The sequence below is a fragment of the Topomyia yanbarensis genome, chromosome 1 (genome assembly GCF_030247195.1).
Source record: "Topomyia yanbarensis strain Yona2022 chromosome 1, ASM3024719v1, whole genome shotgun sequence".
NCBI lineage: Eukaryota > Metazoa > Arthropoda > Insecta > Diptera > Culicidae > Topomyia > Topomyia yanbarensis.
This window is the reverse complement of record NC_080670.1, coordinates 15709084-15730744: the sequence shown is the minus strand read 5'-3', so window position 1 is coordinate 15730744 and position 21661 is coordinate 15709084. Positions and strand designations below refer to the sequence as shown.

Genomic DNA, 21661 nt, shown 5'->3' with positions numbered 1-21661 from the left:
CAGAATTAACGCTTGCACGGATTTCGGTCAAGGTCTACCGATACTTGTTGGGAAAGATTTTCAGGGGGTACATCCACCAATACTGCTTGTTCGTTGAATGCCCATTTACGGAGTTCAAATTCATTCTTGGATAACGTGTTGCGTTTACCAGAAAACTGATCGTCGACGTGAATGGCTTTGAGTAGAACTTTAGCTGTTTTGGGAACGTTCGTCGTCGGATAGTTGCTGAAGAGCTACACGTTATGGTGCACAGATTGTATCGTTACACGACGGTTTTCAGCTCGATGTTAGCGAGCAACATGACTGGGTATATTGGGAATTGCATAATGGTTGATCGTAGAAGCGCATCGTTCAGCGTTGAGGGTTTCACACTACGCATTGAAAAATACCCTCGATTTGGTCTTCGTGTTACAGCTTGGAGTTAAAGGGTGCATGGTATTCTTCGACGAACACTCGATACTGTTGGTGCAAGTTAGGATTACGACCTGGTGGAAACGACGAGCAGTGATGCGACGGTAGCTTACGAAGCTAAACAACACGTCTTGTTTCAGCAATAGCCGAACTACGTACCGGAGCTTTAGCGCTGGAGGTTAAAGTGAACCAAACATGTTCCTCGCAGATGGCTTCTTGGGCGGAATAGCACGGAAAGAACAAAGCGTCTTCAACCGATGCTTTACGTCGAGCACGGTGGTAACATGTGATTAATGCAGCAATCGACTGGCCGTGAGATACTTTTCAGCTAAGAAAGGAATACACGAGTACCGGACACAAGCTTGATTCGACCAGAAACCTTGGACAAGTCGAAAAAATATTGACCACGAAGGCTAACATGGTTTGGACATCGAAGAGCCGATTGAGTGGTCACGTCCACCGCTTGATATGTAGGTAGCGCTCTGATGCGTTTTTCGTTATATGCAGGAGCAGCCTCCGGTATTTACTTTTCAAACCTGTACCAAAGATAACATATTTGCCTCCACTGGAAGTAGTCACTTTGGATTGTAAAATGGCATATGTTACCATCTAATCATAAAGTCACCCAAAATACCCATGTTTTTTGGGTTATGCAATAATTTGCTTTAGGTCTTGAGATGGCGTCAGGCATCGATTTTCGTCATCTAGTCGTCAATCCTATTCCGCAAATAGCCACAGTTTTAGAATATTGACTTACTGCCGTCTATGTGCGAAATCGGTTGATCTCCCCGGTAGTATGTAGCTGTGGTACACACAAAAGAGACCATTTAAGTGTTTGATGGTTGTGAAATTTGGCATATATACATGGGGCTAGAGGCTTGCGGCCAAGTTGTAATTGATGCGGGTAGAAATTCGCTGTGGACAGCTTCCAGTGGGTGCCGTTGCAAGGAACGCTGCAGGCGTACCAAGAAGCATTCAAGCTAATAAAGAGCGTCCAATCCCTCCGAACCGCCCGAAAAAACCCGGTAACTCTTGTAACCTAACCTGGCTCGCAGCTAGTTGTTGAGGCGCGGGACTCCATCCTTGAGGGTGATTATCCCTGGTTGATCATAACACGTATGCTGAGGCAGAAGAGCATATAATAGATCTCTTTGAAGCACCAGGTCACGGGGTAGTTCAGGACCACTTAATACAGATTTGATTCCCCCCTGAATAATTAGGACTACATTATCTGCACATCCAACATTCTCGTGGCCCATTGCAGATTAGAGAGAAGATAGTCCCCTACATACGACCAGAGCATAAGGGGGATAGCACACCTCCCTGGGGCCATCTTCTATACGCTGTTATAGCTGCTTCCATTTCACCCGTTAGAGCTGCGTACTTTCGGCTTTGTAGCATTGCCAGGATCCAGTTCCCTGCCGGTTTTTTTTCAATGGCCCTTGGTTTAAAGCACACTCTACGTTGAGAAATACGCAAATCGCTATTTCTTTGTGATCAAGGGCTTTTCCGATAAGGGCCATTAAGGTAAGCATCGCTGTTTCCGTTGATTCACGCTTTAGATAAGCAACTTGTTGAGCCACCCTTTGGATTAGTGCTTGGTTCGAATGTAGTGGTCTAGTTTGGGATCTATAGGCCTTTAGTGTCATGCCTTTTTATTCTTAACCTTTAACTTTTTGAAGGCTAACTAGCTCTGTTAAGTTTGTATTATTTTTTTTTATGGGATGGCCCACCTCACACCCATACACCTATCTTTTGTAGCGTGGAAGGTTTACGAGCAGATACGTTTTGATATTTTTTCACTCATGAGAGATTCCTTCAATCTTACTTCACTTCCGTGTATGCCCATCCTTCTCTCTTATAAATCTAAAGGCCTCTGCTTCACAAATATCTTGCAGGCCTGTTTAAATTCTCTTAGGTTATTAGTCCGCTTGGCGTATTCTGGTAATGCGTTGAACAAATTGTAGCCTTTATAAAACAAGGAGTTCTGCGTCCAAGATTTCTTAGCGCTCAACAATCTCAGATTGCCGGCTTGTCTGGTTTCATGCCGGTGCAAATCTCTTCCGTACACAACAGTGCTACACAGGTACTGCGGCGTCATTCCATTTATTACTCTGAAGATGAAAACAAGTGTGTTATATACAATACGTTGCTGAACTGACATCATTTGTGAATAATTGAGCATCAAATGTCGCGGAGTTAGTCTGTCACATCCTAGTAATAGTCGCATTACTTTGTTTTGTAAGATCTGCATTCGCTTACGCTGTTTCCTGGATGCTAAGAACAGAATAGAAGCACAGTAATCAAAATGGGGAGCTTTTATGGTCTTGTAAACAGTTATCTTTTAGTCAAATGTGAGAAACCTATTAATCCTACAAAGAACGCCAAACTTCCTGGCAGCTTTCCGGATTGTATAGTTTACGTGCTCATTAAAACTTATTTTTTCGTCCAATGTGACCCCAAGATATTTGATAGTTGCAACTCGTTCAATTATCTCTCCATCAACTGTTGCAGTACTTTCATTCATCTGTCGGGTAGTTACAACCATATATTTGGTCTTGGAAATGTTCAGTTTGAGTTTTTTCCACTTCAACCAATCACTAAACTTCATCAGCTCAAGGTTTATTAGCCAGTTGCACTCATCGAAACTATCACCGATGATAAACAAAACTGTGTCATCGGCAACCAGGTTTATTTCCGCATTTTCCAAAATGTTTCTCATGTCGTTAATGTATAGGATTAACAAAAGTGGTCCTAGTACACTACCCTGTGGTACACCAAGGTTAATTTCGGCTTCCGATGATGTAGCGCGGTTGTACCTTGAAACTTGCGTACGTTTTTTACTAAGTAACTGCGAAACCACGCAAGGGCATATTTCTCCAAAACGCAAATCAGTTCACGGCGATCATTGTTTCAAATGCTCGTGTCAAGTCAACAAAAACTGCCAAGACAACTTTTCCATTCTTTAGCGACCGTTTCTAAAACTTTCTCGTAGATCGGTAGCATATTTATCGGCCTGTGATCCTCGTGATGCGTGATGTTTCCGAAGTTTTTCGTAAAACCTCGATTGCTTTTGCCTTTCTAAACTCAACGCTATATTTTGTAGGAGCGATTTTTTGATCTGATCTGATTATTGAACAGGGTTCCTGACTTTCTTTCCGAGTGTTGCCACCTTTGTCTTTCGGAACTTCGTGACACACAGACCTCTTTCTCAGAGGACTGTCGTGGTAGGCTGTTATCCTCCTCGTCTGTAGGTCGTTCCAGGTTCTAGGTGTGCGCAAGCGGAAAGCACTCCTTTTTGTTTTACTTATTTCCCTTCAATAGCAAACATCGCGAGCTTATGATATGACAGACTAGGTTCGTTAGAAACGTGCCAAATTTTTATCTTTTCCGTTATTTGAGCGCAGCATAACATGAGGTTCAGTACTTCGCTCCTTACTTCGTTCATAAATGTAGGTTCAGCTCCCTCGTTACATACATTGACATCATTTGACGAAAAGGTGTTCAAGAAGGTACTCACCTCTGGTATGTATGTCCCTGTTGTCCCGTATTGTATAATGTGTGTTGGCATCACATCCAATGATGAAGGACTTGTTTATGCTTCTGCAGTACTTTATGAGAGCATCGACATCAAAAGGTGGTGCTGTATCCGTATCCCCAGAGAAGTAGGTAGATGCCATCACAATCTCATGCTTACCTCCAAACCATCGGTACTTCGACCGTTAATGTATCGACGTATCGCTGAATGAATCCTGTAATTGGAAAGAATTTCATAAATCCATTTATCAAAATTGCAGCCTTAGGAGTTCGCTGACCTTCAGAAACTACTAACTTGTGAGATGATGCATTCAAACCAAAGAATCTGTGTTTATTTGCCAACGTCTCCTATATTAGAGTGATGTCGATGGTTCATTCAAATGCAGCGACGTTTTCTGGTCGTCGATTCTTCGACCAGATAATCCCTGAATTGTGCTGACGGCTGGCCACAGTTTGTTGTGCTACTCGACGACCCAATGGCTTTCATCGGCCATATATCTGGTAATGCTCTTGCCATTTTGTCTCTAAATTAGATATGGAATTTGTGTTACGACTTCGTCTCATCAGAACCCGATACCAACTTAGCGACAGAACTAGACTAGCGCCATCAGCTTGATCAGAACTCCTTTTCTTCTGGGAAATCACACAGGGGGTTTGCTCAGAAACACAGTGTTATCGTTTTTTGGAGCTAGCGTCAATCGGATTCTAGCTTAGACCGGTCACTAAGTTAGTGTCGGATTCTTGAGCTTGAGCTTGTGCGACCACCCCTGGCTGCTACTCCGTTATCGATCTGGACTAACTGAAGTTGCACAGGGAATCAGTAGATAATTATGCTTGGGAGTAGCGAAACATCTTTCAATGTGCAACTCCTGGTAATCCTAAAGTGTTTATTGATCAATACCCGCGCCGGCCAGACCCGAACGTAGATCGCGGAAGGAAAGGGATGGAATTGTTAGTCCGATACTTGCTTTTGCTAGAGGCCGTATATACTACTGCGCGCACAAGTATCACGGGAGGAGGATATTTGTTAGTAAGTATAGAAGTTGGATTCTACTTCTTCTTTACCGACGCCAGAAAGGTGACTCCACTATCTGGACTAGATTATCGATCCACCAAATTTCATAGACCGGGGACCAACGGCTTTACTTCCATTCCGAAGGAAGACGTCACCACAGATTTTTTCACCTCAGAAAAATCTTAACGACCTCGGCTGGAATTGAACCCAGGCAAATTGGAATGAGTGGCGGTCACGCTTAACACTCAACCACCGGCGCCGTCACTAAGTTAGTGTCGGATTCTGATGAGACGAAGTTAAAATAAAGTTCTTTCCAGTAAAACCCACTGACCCTATTCAGTGTGAATGAAGCAAAAAGATTTTTGGTGTACTCAAAACACCTCGAAAAAGGTTCAATAAGCACCGAAAAGTTGGAGAAAGAGAAGAATTTTCTTGATTTATTTTGACTGAAACACCGATCTCTACATGATTAATTAAATGTTACGAATATTATTAGTCCTCCCAATATTATTGATGTCGAAGCTTTTTGATAATAATTACAATCAACGCATTTCGGGGGCTTTATATGCGTTTCAAATTTGTCTGGATGTGGACCTATCTTTATTATAGAAACAATCTTCAAAGTCGTACATCGATTTATGGATTGGGCGATTTTGAAACATCCATTTCTTAGGGACGACTCATAAAAACGATAACTTAGCTATAGTGGCTTCCGCACTGTTAGCTGGTTTGGCATGGCCAAGCAACAAAAAAGATGTAAAGTATGCAACCGGTTTGCGATTCTGGCTTCACATTGCCTCTACCAGATTATCACATTGAACAAATAATGACTCCACTGATAATAGCATCAAAGCCAGGGAGCAAACATACTGCGATTGAATTCACCTGCTCGATTGACACTATCAACAAAGTTTCGCTTGATACTGGTTTGCCTTTCGCATACAGAAAGGATATGTAATCACTCCGACTTTCGACTCTCTAACCGAGAACTGTTCGATTCGGTTTTTTGGGATTGACAAATGTCTTATATTACTGAACCAATTTCCACTAACTTCAACACAAATGAAAAGTTTGATATGGTTAAACCGAGTTGTGCAATTTTTAATTGAATCGAAGTACTTGTTCCGGAGGTAGGGATTGATGAAAGTCATCCCGCTTAAAATTCACACGACCTTGACATGAAAACTACTCAAAATTAAAACTAAATCCCAAAGTTTCTTCCAACCGCTTCACAAGCAACGAATTAAGTTGCATAAATCAACATGAAATTAATCTGATTGAGAACAGTATGTTCTCAGTCATTTACGTTTTTATCATCATCTTTCGGTGGATTTGGAAGTCTTTTTCAATACATGGAATGCATTATTACTGCTACATTCTTTCTCACTTTTCTCTGTTTATTATTTTCCACTCGAGAGCGATAGGTAATGTTATCGGAAACACAGATAAGAGACGTACAAGTCGAGCTTTGAGGAAATTTGTAGGAAATATGACTGTTGCCTTGAAAAAAAAGTATTGATAACTAGCAACATATTTCAGGCGGTACTACGATCGTTTCATAACGACTACACACAGTGAAAACTAATCTTGGATATCCGTTCTCTGTGAACCAAAGTCCCACCTTCGCGCTGTTATCTTACGTCGGTTTACAATTGCACTTGCACTTGCTCGCATCAGAATATGCGTTGAGTGAAATCAATTACCTAGCTCGGGTGCTTTGATAATAACAATCCCCGGTCGAGCACCGGGTAGTTTCCAACCAGCTCGCTTAGTGAGTAGGTGTGCTTTACAGAAGAGTATCAACGCGAAATAAATTAGGGCAGAAGATTCCAAATTTTAGAACTCTCCAACCGGGTGATAATGTCGACCGCCGGGAAAAGTACCAGTGGAATAGAGAAGTGAGTTATTTAACTACGTCCAATTATAGAAAAATTATAGCAACCGCCCACTTCAATATTCTTGTAACGTAAATACCTGGTAAGATAGTAGTGGTGCAAGACAGTGAAATAAATACAGTTGAATCTTAGATTATCAGACGAACGCGAACAAACCTAAGATCAACATTTGATTTGTACAAAAGTATGATAACAACTTCAGTTTATCGTTCTATAAATAGTAGTTGGCCATTTGAACTTGAATTGAATAAATAATCTATGAACTGGTCACAGTGATGGCTCCCAAAAGATAAAGCAAAAATGCAAAGTCGTTTTGATCGTTGATCAAAACTTCTCGATGAAATGATCTCTTCAATGTGGTTATAACGTGATGCTGGATTGAACTCCTTTCGACTTTCCCATTCCAGAGCCGTAGCCGAAGATGGTTTCCGCGTCCAGCCGAAAGGTTTCGCCACGAAAGCCATTCACGTCGGACAAGAACCGGAGCAATGGAAATGCATGTCGGTCGTACCTCCCATCAGTATGAGCACCACATTCAAACAGTTTGGCCCCTCTCATCATGCGGTATGGGACAAATTTCGTGATTAGGAAACAAACCGTGGTTCATGTATATTTTCAGGGTTTCGATTATGGTCGCAGCGGAAATCCAACCCGGGCTGTGTTGGAAAAGTGTATCGCTTCGCTGGACAATGGCAAATATGGGTTAACTTTTTCCTCGGGTCTTGGCGTTGTGACCGCTGTTATTACGATGCTTAAAGCCGGTGATCATATTATTGCCGGCAATACTCTGTACGGGGGTACGCTGTGCTTGTTCAAGGATGTTGCCAAAAAGATGAATATGTCGGTCGATTTCGTGGACACTACTGATCTGGCGAAGGTGGAAGCCGTGTTGAAACCGAACTCGAAGCTGGTTTGGATTGAAAGTCCAACGAATCCTTTACTGAAGGTCGTCGATATTGAGGCGCTATGTGCGGTGGTACATAAAGTCCCAGGGGTAGAGTCACGAATTGGTTGTTTGCGAATTTTAATATTAATTGGGCTTCTCTTTTTAGATGGTTGTGGTGGTAGACAATACGTTCCTAACATCTTTTTTTCAGCGCCCACTGGATCTGGGTGCAGATATCGTCATGTACTCGTTAACCAAGTACATGAATGGACATTCCGATGTTCTCATGGGAGCTGCAGTCATGAACGATGAAGCCTTGTATGAAAAGCTCAAGTTTCTTCAAAACGGTAAGATCGCATAAACAACGAAATGATAACAAACTTCGACACTTATCTCATATCGCACTTCAAATAGCAACTGGCATTGTACCATCCCCTTTCGATTGCTACCTGGTAAACCGCGGTCTGAAGACGCTAGCTCTGCGCATGGAACGCCACCGAACCAGTTCGTTAGCAGTTGCCAAATTCCTGGAAAAGCATCCAAAAATCGAAAGAGTGCTGCATCCCGGCTTGACCTCCCATCCTCAGCATGAGCTGGCCAAACGGCAATCCTTCGGGCACTGTGGTATGCTTTCGTTCTACCTCAAGGGTGGGCTGGAAGAATCCAGTCAATTTCTGAAGTCTTTGGAGGTCATCACGCTAGCCGAAAGTTTGGGAGGTTTCGAGAGTGTCATGAAGCTTCCATCAAGGATGCCACCGGGACTGGTGCCAGCGGAACATCGTGAGGCGCTGGGGATAACCGATACACTGATCCGGTTCTCCGTGGGTCTGGAAGATGTAGATGATTTGATTGGGGATTTGAAGCAGGCCCTGGAAAAGCTTTAAACTAGGAATAGGTTTTGGTTGGGGGATACTGTTTCTATTTTAAAATAAATACTTGTTTTGTTGATATTCAATTTGACGTAAGGAAAAGGTATACTCAGGGCTAAGAGGACTCACTGCAAAAACGGTCAACGAGAAAATAAAATTATTGTAGAAAATGTAAATGATCTTTTATTCCTATGATCAGTAAGAATTTCACTCTACGTATTGAATGGTCGGTCTACAAATAATCAGTTAATATACAAAGTTGGACTGAAATGCAAAACAGCCGTGTTACAGAGATGCGAATGTAATATTAAAATGCAATACAAATTTGTCTAGACTTGTAAAATATAAAAAAAACTATACGTGATTGTTCTAACCAGTTTTCTGACAAAATAAGGAAATGCAATGTTCCGTCCATCATTGCAAAACGTAAAATTGGGAAACCCATTCGATTCTAAAGGAATTTTACTACTAAGTAAAACAATATAAAGAAAATGTATGAGAAAGAAAAAACACTCACCTACCTATAAAATATCTTTGGCGCCAATTGCAGCTTATTAGGGCAGTGGTTTCCTTCTCCATTTGAATTTAGCGTGTGCTTCACTATATTTGGGCTTAAAACGGACCATTCTCACTTGCACTTCATGTTTTCACAATTTTGAAATTAACTACTCTGCTGCATAAACCAGTATGTATTTCTGAAACGACAAGAATTAGAAGTGATATTTTCACTTGCATAATACCTTAAAAAATACACTTCCGATTGGCAAATTATGACCGAAAACACCCTTTTCTTCATTGGAACTAGTCGGATCGACGCTATCGATGCAATAAAACACACAATAACATGGATCTCAAACGCAACAAGATGGCTGTTCTGCTACGGCAACGAAAGGCATCGCTATAAGGTGACAAGAAAAAGCAAGCCATTCTTGCAACATGGACGCGCCTTCCTTACGGATTCGCACTTCGCACTGCACATCATAGCAATTTAAATTTTCTCTTCACGCCTCACATCAAAAGAGTCGCTTCACTTCTCTCTTTTGTTTTCTAATTTAAATTAAAGCTATCGCACATAGCCGATCGCATCACATTACACTAAAAATTTCGCTTATGCAGGAATCGCTAGCTCTAGTTGAATTCAAACGAAATTACACGGCCAAATTTTCGGTAAAACCACCACATTTTAACGTTAATAAAATTCACAAATGAAAACCCGGATCCGACGCGACGTACAAAACAACACTCATCTAAGTTGGCCCTGCAATTAGATCTCAACTAGCTGCTGAGCTGAGTGCCGTTGTAGTCGCTCTCGCTGATCGCAGAAAGAAAGAAGTGAACCGTTAGCCACAGGGCGTTCACAAACACACACGAACAGTCGCTGCTGCTGGTATGAATGCAATCCGTGCAATCCAAATACATCGGTGTGGCGCGGCGCGTTCAAACTGATGAATGTACCCGAGTAGAAAGAGGCACTAAATTTATTTTTGGCGGAATATTGATAGCGATTACGTTATTTGCGTTAAATATAATTATACAGAATTTAAAAAAACGAATTGTTCCAGATTTACAGCAATTTTCAATATTTATTGTAACGATGAAAATTGTAAAAAATGCCCATAAACTATAACGAGAATGAGTAAGCTGACTAACTCTGACGAAAAAATTCGAACACCATACCGCAACAAAGTCAAATCGTTCACCACGCTCTGTCAAACAATCCGCAAAGTGTACGGATTTTTTCGTCAGAGTTGGTCAGCTTAAGAATGAATAATAATATGAATTGACTACAGATAATAAAAATAATTGTTCACACTGTTTCGAGAAAAATGCACTATTTACTAGAGTAATTTTTAGGTAAATTGTCAAGAGTAAACCCTTACTTTATAAGCCTTTTATGACCAAATCATATAAAAATGCTATTTCTGCGACGTTAGTTGAAACTGTTTATATTTAAACACCATAGCTTCGGTTCAAGGAATAATACCAACAACCTGGGGCTGAGAAACAGACGCCACAATTGCGAAAGCCACGCCGAGCATGAATAAAGCTGTCACTCCGAGCCACAAAAAATAACTATCTATGAAATTGGAGGGTTGCTTGTTTTGTATTTGCGCTTGAAAATTCGCATAATTTGCAGCACTGGCCTTATTAAATGTATTCAATGAACAACGCATATATTCCATTTTATTATGATTATGACACGCCCGATATGGAACGGGAACGATTCCAGGTGCACTGAGCCGGTAATTGTTCTGTACTTCAAAAATGGTTTGGGAAATTCTACAAACGAGAAGATCGTGATCACGAAACCGGAAACGGGAACGTAATGTAAATAGTTCTTGTTGTGAACACGCCTACCATTAAATATATCTTTGCTGAGAGTTTGGGGCGATAGCCATAAAAACTATTTTGATGCAATTGTACAGCATCCACCAGGCGCTGACTTTTACTGCGTAACGAGTAGCAATCAATCAACCGTAGAACGTAACGCGTCCGTGGTTGAAGCATTGGATAAAAAACAAACGCTTTGTTGTCTCATACATTAACGTAGTGTTTTTTCCTATCCAACCGTTTCCCCTTTCTCGAGGAACCACGTTAGCTCCAGTTGGGTAGATAAAGAGGGCATGCGCAACTACAGTATGGGCCATAATTTCAAACGAAGCTTGAGATACGAAGCTTTTTTGGCTCAGATTCAAAAGAATATTCCAAATTCGGTATTGTACTGATATGGCTTTTACGGTATTACGATTCCAGCTCACTTTTCTATCCATAACTTGTTCTGCCATTTTCCAGGATTTTGACTGAACTTTTTATTCACGCTGCGGCCGAAACAGTTGCTTAGTTGCCCCACATTATTACCGTCTATTGAATTATGCCAAGGGGTTAAAAAAACCCTTTATTGAGTCTATAAACAAAACTGCTGGTTGAATAGATTATAAAATTAACTGAAAAATGAATACAATGGGAGATTATGAAAGCAAAAAGCAATTCCTTACCTTGGAAATTACCAGCGAAAAGAGTCAAGCATTTTGGATCAAACAGAATGCTCCGTCACTGATGTCAGAGCTCCGTTTAACAATTCCACCACACACAGCTTTCTGCAATACTACGTTCACATTACGAATTAAAATTGAATTAATTTTGATGACACTTTCTTGTTGTTATTATAACGTATTTTAGCTCGGTTGTGTGAGCGTAATATAACGAACGAGGCGAGGCTGACAGAACTTTTATGGTATTCAAATCGAGGGTGACGTTGCGCCAGTGATCGGAGACCCTTTCAGGAATAGGACGCCAGGGGCGGACCAATGAAAAAAAAAATTGAGGGAGGGATCTGAAATTTTGATTTTGAAATGTGCAATATTCGTTACGTAATATGTAGTAACCCGATTTAATAAAAATCAGCGAAAAATTTGGAATAAAATGATTTTGACTATGAAACTAATTTAAATTTAAAACTAATTTAAATTTTAAACTAGAGTTGTGCGCCGCGCCACCGATTTCAGGTTCTTACTATTTTTACCTGAAATTGCCGGCGCGGCACACACCTCTATTTTAAACTAATTTAAAATTTGTCAACATTGAAGAATCGTGGCTTCGCGATGGCTAATGCCGATTGAGCCCAGTTAGTACTGTAAAAAAATTGTCAACAAGTCAAAACATTTCGGAGGGAATCCGGACCCCAGGACCCACCCCACGGATCCGCTCCTGTAGGACGCCGTAGTCAACTTAATGCTAGAATCTATGCAAACCCAAGAAATTTCTACGGACAGTGTCTGCGATATGATTCGGATGTTTGACAATAGCTGGTCAAAAGTTGAGCAGAAGCGGTGTTTCGCTAGAGATCATCAAACCAAAGGGCGATTATTCGATGTAATCCCGAAAATCATTCGTATTTTTGTATCGGTAGTGCCGAGATAAATGTAAACAAACAAACCTGTCCGAATAAATTGTGTAGATTAGCAGCTTCATCCTAATAACAAACCGTATTGCAAATGACACAATTCGCCACCTTCCGTTGGCGTTTATTTATATTTTTATTTTCCCTAACCACATCACACAAAACACATCGAATTTTCCTCCTTTTTCAGATATTCACTGAATTACACCCTGATACTGGCTCGCACGCATCCACGCTCGTGAGCTAAGCGCCTGCTTCGGCGATTCGTTGCGCGTGAAATTCAATCACATTATTTTACTTTTACCAAGAAAAACACTTTTCGGATCAACACACCATTTTAGCACATTTTTCAACCACCTACAGCTTAATTTATTTTCGCCATCAACACTTTTCTCTGGCTCACAATACTTTTTTCTTCGAAGAGCTATTTTAACCTAATTTTTTCGCCCAAAGCTATCATTATGGGATGCGAGAATTATGATCGAGAAAACACCGATTTTCACACCGGAACCGTATTTGTGCAAACATTTTCGATGGATCGACTAAAACACAACTGAATTCTTTTTAAATTCAGTAAATACGAATATTATTAGTCAAAATTTCAAACTCGCACGCCGAACAAAAGAAAAAACTAGCAAATGGCGGCGCGGTACAAACCCGGACACGATAAGCAACAGGACTGCGCTGCGCTAACGAAACGGTCAAGAGAAACCCGTTACATCGAACGATTCATGTGCATGGGTTCATTTTCTAAACAGTGCAGTGTTGCCGTTTGTAAATATTATAATTTATATGTCGAATCAATTTTGGCGCTTTCGTTTTTGCCTACTGCATTAATAGTATAGAATTGAACACTTTACGCTGACGTCACCATTGAACTCTATTTACATGGACTTAGAAAAATTCTTTGCGAATTGCTTCGAGCGAATCTAGTCATCCGCAAAAAATTTCTAAGTCCATGTTACCAGTACAAGTGAACTGTCAAGAAAAATAAGGTTAACTGTGTTTGTAAAATATATCCTAATACTGTACATTAACACAACCATGATTTTCATCGCGACAGTACAGTATTTTTACAATAAATTACGGTAAATTCTAGTGTTATGATACAATACAAAAACAATAAATTTTAACGTTTCTGTAGTAAATGTCAATTAAATGACTTTTACAGTAAAAAAGGGGTGGTTATGTATCTTAACATAAAAAATCGATTTTCCTCCATACATTTTTACCCAAAACAGTAAAATTTAATGTGAATTTACTGTATCAGTCTTTGCTCAACAGTAAAATTGATTGTTACATGATTTTTTTTGTAAATCTGTCGTGAGAGCTCTGCGCCAAACAATGTTGAAACAGTAATAACTTTAAAATTCATTGTTTTATGATTGTTTGTAGGGTAAATGGTATTGTATGCTACTCGGGATTTCACTTCGATTCCATTTGTAGTTGTTCATATACCATCTGAACTGAGTAATATGAATTTTAAAGACCCTTATCTCTTTCGTAAACACTATCTTCATCCTAGTGACAGATCACTTGTGAGGCATTTTTAAAAATCAGCGAAAATAAATGCATTTCTTTCCATCAAAATAGAAATTCGTAATGCATTTTGCGTTGCGTGCAATGTATTTTGCGTTGTGTGTAAGACGTCAAAACCCTGCAAACAACGGCCCTACATTCAAACAAATATCGAACAAAGTGGATCAGCGTAGGACGATTGTTAAGTAATCTTTTCTGCGAGGCAGTACAAAGTTGATGCAAAAATGGAAATTAAATGCATTTTTTCTAATACCATGTTCACACTACAGAGTTAAAACATGTTATAATAATTAGCAACAAGAAAAATGTCATCAAGATAGCGTTAAAACACGTTTTAACTCGTAATGTGAACGTAGTATAAGTTGATGCAAATTTTTTATACATTCCTAGAATGATCTGCCCCTAGTCTTCAACTCATGCTTCTTACCGCATGACCTTTGCCTGCATTTTCACTACTTTTCCTACAAAAAAAAATTAGGACTCTGAGTAAAATTCAACAAAAATATCACATAAATTGCTCAGCCTGCAAAAAGTCGATCGCTTCGTTTTTAAAAGAGCTTAGATCCACAAGCAGGTTTACGCTCGGATTTACGTGCGCTATCGACTTATCTAGCTGCATTGGTATTGTGCCGTTTGGACGTTGGAATTGGGAGGAAAACAAATCGAAAGCGCGGCAGATTGGGAGGGTGATAGCATAAAAATGCGAGATCTCAGTGTGCGTATTTTAAACGTCAGATATCTATTAAAATGACCTTTAGATAATATTCTAAATAATTTTTTAGATTTCTTACAAAAGAAATGTAGGTATAGGATTCGCTCAAACTTTGACAACTTTTTTGTGCCTAATCATCACGGTTAGCAATATAAATGATCCTGCATTGTACTTTAAATATATAAAATACATAGTTTAAATATATCAAACACATAGTTCGATAGGAGTTGGCACGCACACAAGCGTCCCGTTCAGCAATGACCTGACTGATTTTTTTACCACGTGTTTCATTTATTTTGAAAAAACAAAAAGGTTCACATTTCTCAAACGAATCAAAATTCCGTGAAGAGAATCTATTTATCTGCATGTGCTAACGTGCCAACATATATTGATAAAAATTCTAAGTAATCTGAGATAAGACATTCATGTTACAAACGATTTTGTCTTGCGCGTCAACGCAATGTTCTGATTTTGACGATGAAAGATGAAAGAAGACGTAGAAACAACGGCAGCTATTTTAGCTACTAGATTGTGACTCTCTTCACGATGTCTTTGTAATAGAATGCATTTTATATGCTATAAGGCACCTCGCGCAATTAACAAAGAACGGCTTTTGGAAATGCGTCATTCTTGGGATTTAGCGCTTGGTCGTCGAAAAAATCATTTCCGTGTGTAGACATACCGAGGTAAGTTGATTGGTCAGCGTGAGGTCACTTTTCGAAACAGTCAATACCGAGTTGGTTTAAAAGTTGAAGCATGCACTTCAATGGTAGCGTGTTATTAAAAGCTACGATTTGAGTGGGAGTAGTGCCCAGATCATCATACAAATATGAGTGAACATGGTTGGGAATTATCTGGCCGCCAGATGGCGTTTTGGAGCAAATTGTGTTTTCCTTCTATTTCGTTGAAACTCGCAGCAACGCTCGATGGGTATTAGGTAGTTTGATGTAAAAGTTAAACCCTTTCTCTCCACAACATATTTGAATTACTTCGATATCATTGTTTATCGTGGAGTTATGATTGTTTGAATTAAAAAATGATTTTGTTCGGAGTCGTCTCATTTTTTGGTTGAAAACTGGGGCATTGATTGATGAAAAAAATCGTTTTTTATTACATGCATAGATATAGATCAACTTTCTAAATGCAATAATAATTCTGTCACATTCTCAAAGCTCCATATTTTTGTGTTTTTGTACTTGTCAAGTGGGCTAGTATAGGTTGTAGACTAGGGGCAGATCACTTGTGATGTATTTTCAAAAAAATATACATTTCTTCGATATGTAATCGGGGTATTATTGTGGTTATAAAAAATCGTTCCATAAATAAAGTTCCAACTCGAAACCGAGACCCAATCAGTACCAATGTCAAACTCCTTCATATTTTCAACTACGTAGGAGAGAAGGATCGGCTGTGCATGATACAAAGCTGACACTTTCGTATTAGCCGGATATATTCTTTCATCGCCTGATCAGGAGAGTTTCATGAATTTACACCATCTCATGAAGGTTTAGCTTAACTTAGGACGAACGGGAAATGCTGTTGCGGTGGCTACGGTGCTCAACAAATTACATTTCGAAACAGCGCGTATATAGCTCTGCGAATAATATTAGAAACCACTATGTTTTACACTCTTTTCGCAAGATGTTTACTCATCATCTTATAAAATGATGGTTTTCCTTCATTTTCATAAACCATTATCAACAAGTTGATCGGTAATTTGGTGTTTAAAAGTCATTTTTTACCAATGTTTAAAGAAAATATATGCACTATGACAGAACAGAATAAAATCAGCAACACTTTCCTTCCAGCGCTATCTGCGAGCGGTTTCAACGTAGAATCGCCAATACTGAAGGTTTGTTTTATCTATGTTTTTTTTTTCTTATAGAGGAGAACCCCAGTCCATTATGCGTGCATTTTTATTCGATTTGTACATTCTAATATATTGGAAGCGAGTTTTACGAAGCATTTTCTGTCTTTGCAACTTTTATTTTTGGTCGCTTTTTTGCATTTCGAATTTGCATCGAAAAAAACATTAAAATTTAATAGATACCTGGCATCCCCGATTGTCTAGAATGAACTTGAACGTGCCGTGACCAGCGTTGCCAACACTTTTTCAAAAATAACTGGAACCTTTCTTAAAAAAAAAAACTCGAAAAAAAAACCTTCTTTAGTCTTGTAATGTTTAAGTCAACGATTCAATGAACCGAATTTTTAGTATGTTCCATACCTCCTTTTACTGAATGTTTCAGTCAGTTTTATGATATTGTTGTCTAAATTACAAAAAAAAATAAAGCATTCGAATTTGATTGTAATTGTAATAGTTATTCGATTTTTACTGTTTTGAAGGTCTACACATCTACACATCCACAAAATCCTAAATTTATGACCATTTGCTTGACTTAAGGATGCGCTTAAACCTTTCTTTAGATACCACTATAGCAACTAGCTGAGAATTCAACAAATGGTCATCAAAATATTAGACACAATGTAGTTTATTGTTTATGTTTGAGTAAAATGCATTTGAAATCGAATCATTAAGTGTACAAATTTTGTACATTCCCGAACCGTTTTACTCACTAGTGGTATAAAAAGAGTTCAGGTTACGGTGGATTAAAATCTTATTCTGGGGCACTCGGCATCATCCCATGGCTTGCTTGAAACTTCTGTGAATCAAGAGTCAAATTGAGAAAAAAAAACTAAGTATATGAATGTTTTAAAAAAACTGGATAAAACTGGCTCAAATTTCAAAAAACTGGAAGATTTTTCCAATTGTCTGTTTGACTGGATGCTGTTAAAAAAACTGGAAGAATCCAGTTTAAACTGGAAGGTTGGCTTCGCTGGCCATGACTCAGTAGAAATGAACCAGCAGAGAGTGAGGTGTAAGTGTGTTTGTGAACATTTTTTGGCTAACGGTACATTCTTTTTTGCTGGTTTCGTACGATCACTCGCTCTCGTCACTCAGTTCCGTTCAGTTGAGATCGAATCGCAGAGTAAACTGGATGAGTTGCTTTGCACGTCGCGTCGGTGCGGGCTTTTTCCTTTGTAATTTTGGAAAGTAGTGATTTTGCTGAGAAATTAGATCGTGTAATTTCGTTCGAGTTTCGAAAATACTACCGGTACTTGATAAGTGAAAGTTCTAGCAATCGGCTACGTTTAATTGCGATTAGAAAGCTAGAGAATAGAGCGTCGTTGATAGAGTGATCCATACATGGTCTAAGCCGGCGAAAAAAAAGTAAAAATTTAAATGTGTAGTGAAAAGTGCCAACCCGACATTAAGGCAATTCGGTGTTGCAAGAATGTCGCATGCTTTTTCCCCCCTAGTGATACCTTTCGTGCTAATCTTTCGTTTGATTGCGTAATTAGCACGATTGAGGTTAAATCCGATGATTGAGGTTAGATCGAGGTTAGTTGAGTGGTGTGTATTTCATAAAGATCTCAGTCAACTCAACAGCAGTCATCGTGTTGAGCCACGCAATTGTATGTGTATGGAAACATCGTAAGCACCGATCAGTGAGTTCCAATGAAGGAGAAAGCTGTTTTGCGTTGATTGGTGTTCGAAGGGTGTTATTTTTCAATTAGTAACTATATAACTGTTCGATATAGTATGTGTGGTATTAATATTATGGAAGTGAAAATATCACTGCAAAATTAGAAAATGCCGGTTTAATGGACTGCATTATGCGTACATTTTTATTCGATTTGTACATTCTAATATATTGGAAGCGAGTTTTACGAAGCATTTTCTGTCTTTGCAACTTTTATTTTTGGTCGCTTATTTGCATTTCGAATTTGCATCGAAAAAACCATTAAAATTTAATAGATACCTGGCATCCCCGATTGTCTAGAATGAACTTGAACGTGCCGTGACCAGCGTTGCCAACACTTTTTCAAAAATAACTGGAACCTTTCTTAAAAAAAAAACTCGAAAAAAAACCTGCTTTAGTCTTGTAATATTTAAGTCTACGATTCAATGAACCTAATTTTTAGTATGTTCCATACCTCCTTTTACTGAATGTTTCAGTCAGTTTTATGATATTGTTGTCTAAATTACAAAAAAAAATAAACAATTCGAATTTGATTGTAATTGTAATAGTTATTCGATTTTTACTGTTTTGAATGTCTACACATCTACACATCCACAAAATCCTAAATTTATGACCATTTGCTTGACTTAAGGATGCGCTTAAACCTTTCTTTAGATACCACTATAGCAACTAGCTGAGAATTCAACAAATGCCCGTATAAATAAATACCATTCCAGAAATCTTCGGAACCATTTCCAAACCATTTGTATAATGCTCACCATATTGGGAATACTACTGATATATTTCACCATTATAATTGAACTGTTATACTACCATACCCATTTTAGTTACCATTTCCAATACCTTCCGTGTATCCTATATTGGAGATTTGTATACTACATTGTCCTTTGGCGTCAGAGGTTAGTATTGCTCTGGTGGGCTTTATTATTCGTATATCTGTTTACCCTGCTCACAAAAATCTGTAGTTTAAGATGGTCAAAAATTCTCGTCTTACAATATTACGGAGATAGCTCAATTGGATAAAGTGTCAGTCCACTTAGTGTCGACGAAGCCTTCTTCAGCAGATGGCGAGAGCAAAATAATATTTCATCAATCGATAGAATTGAAATGTAAAGGGGAAGAATTTTTTTTCTCCAGCTAGTATTTTATCCATCGCTAGACTTAAAATATGCATGCCACCATAATCTGTATGGTTCTTGAATGGTATGTTGTCAAAATGTATACGGAAAACAGCACATTTTGGTATAGTGACTGTTCTTAACAACCCGTTGTTTGTACGGTCTAGTATGGAAAAACGACACTGGTTATGTTCGATATTATACTAGGCAATGGTCAATCTATTGTTGAACGAACCATATTGAAAATGGTTTTGAAATGATTGATGCAATTGTTGGCATATGGTATACATTTATGCGGGTGGTCATCAAAATATTAGACACAATGTAGTTTATTGTTTATGTTTGAGTAAAATGCATTTGAAATCGAATCATTAAGTGTACAAATTTTGTACATTCCCGAACCGTTTTACTCACCAGTGGTATAAAAAGAGTTCAGGTTACGGTGGATTAAAATCTCATTCTGGGGCACTCGGCATCATCCCATGGCTTGCTTGAAACTTCTGTGAATCAAGAGTCAAATTGAGAAAAAAAAACTAAATATATGAATGTTTTAAAAAAACTGGATAAAACTGGCTCAAATTTTAAAAAAACTGGAAGATTTTTCCAATTGTCTGTTTGACTGGATGCTGTTAAAAAAACTGGAAGAATCCAGTTTAAACTGGAAGGTTGGCTTCGCTGGCCATGACTCAGTAGAAATGAACCAGCAGAGAGTGAGGTGTAAGTGTGTTTGTGAACATTTTTTGGCTAACGGTACATTCTTTTTTGCTGGTTTCGTACGATCACTCGCTCTCGTCACTCAGTTCCGTTCAGTTGAGATCGAATCGCAGAGTAAACTGGATGAGTTGCTTTGCACGTCGCGTCGGTGCGGGCTTTTTCCTTTGTAATTTTGGAAAGTAGTGATTTTGCTGAGAAATTAGATCGTGTAATTTCGTTCGAGTTTCGAAAATACTACCGGTACTTGATAAGTGAAAGTTCTAGCAATCGGCTACGTTTAATTGCGATTAGAAAGCTAGAGAATAGAGCGTCGTTGATAGAGTGATCCATACATGGTCTAAGCCGGCGAAAAAAAAGTAAAAATTTAAATGTGTAGTGAAAAGTGCCAACCCGACATTAAGGCAATTCGGTGTTGCAAGAATGTCGCATGCTTTTTCCCCCCTAGTGATACCTTTCGTGCTAATCTTTCGTTTGATTGCGTAATTAGCACGATTGAGGTTAAATCCGATGATTGAGGTTAGATCGAGGTTAGTTGAGTGGTGTGTATTTCATAAAGATCTCAGTCAACTCAACAGCAGTCATCGTGTTGAGCCACGCAATTGTATGTGTATGGAAACATCGTAAGCACCGATCAGTGAGTTCCAATGAAGGAGAAAGCTGTTTTGCGTTGATTGGTGTTCGAAGGGTGTTATTTCCATATCAACATTTGAATAGGGCTAATAAGATTTGTAAACAAACTTTTGTTTTGCTGATTTCTCCTAATTTGTTATCATTTCAACACAGAAAACATTTGAAATTGATTCTACCAAGGATAAAGATGTTGATTCATGTGTATTTTTCATGAAACTCAACTCGGTAGCGGAATAATGAGCAAAATAAGTTTGTTTACAAAAGTCTCATTAGCCCTTTTGAAGAATTACTATTGATTTTTCAATTAGTAACTATATATAACTGTTCGATATAGTATGTGTGGTATTAATATTATGGAAGTGAAAATATCACTGCAAAATTAGAAAATGCCGGTTTAATATCAAAATAAAATTGGGTATGTGCTGCATTCAAATGTAGAAGCATGGATCAAATGATTGTACTGCATAATAAAATAGATTCGCAATGAATTTGGGATCTGCTTCAGCATATCAAGGAGGGCCATCTGGGATGTTGCATTGGCTGGTGAGTGTTTTCCGTTACCCTTAAATCTGCTTATTTTTTTATTTGCATTACTTAATAGTAACTTTATTAAAGCAGCAGGCGATGCTAAAGTTTCTACGTTTTCAGATTATGACTGCGATATCATGTTTCCCTAGTTTGGCAGCAAACTGATTTGTACTCACACGAGTCTAATTTTTACATTCTATCAAGACAGTTAGGGTGTTTTTCTAATTTGTTGTGTAATGATGCTGAAGCAAGGACAAAGTTTAAATAGTTCTCATCCTTTGGATCACAGCTGGAGTCAGCAGTCTTACTTATTTGCCGACACCGTTGAATGTTGCAACGATCCACAATAAACACCTCTTGA

At 38.8% G+C, this 21661-nt stretch overlaps 1 protein-coding gene across 1 annotated transcript; it reads left to right on the top strand.

The window, feature by feature from the left end:
• Positions 1 to 6709: 6709 nt before the first annotated feature.
• On the top strand, positions 6710 to 8789 carry LOC131676969 (cystathionine gamma-lyase-like). Its single transcript, XM_058956424.1, has 5 exons — positions 6710 to 6861; positions 7266 to 7422; positions 7478 to 7852; positions 7911 to 8091; positions 8159 to 8789. Exons 1-5 carry the CDS (start codon positions 6824 to 6826, stop codon positions 8626 to 8628), a joined length of 1221 nt encoding a protein of 406 aa, XP_058812407.1. The 5' UTR covers positions 6710 to 6823; the 3' UTR covers positions 8629 to 8789.
• Positions 8790 to 21661: the final 12872 nt, after the last annotated feature.

What these genes read in the sequence shown, in the direction of transcription:
- LOC131676969 (XM_058956424.1), top strand. Translation starts at nt 6,824, where the DNA reads ATGTCGACCGCCGGGAAAAGTACCAGTGGAATAGAGAA. An exon ending in TTGGCCCCTCTCATCATGCG is followed by an intron (nt 7,423 to 7,477) that starts GTATGGGACAAA and finishes GTATATTTTCAG; the next exon opens with GGTTTCGATTATGGTCGCAG. An exon ending in GCTCAAGTTTCTTCAAAACG is followed by an intron (nt 8,092 to 8,158) that starts GTAAGATCGCAT and finishes CACTTCAAATAG; the next exon opens with CAACTGGCATTGTACCATCC.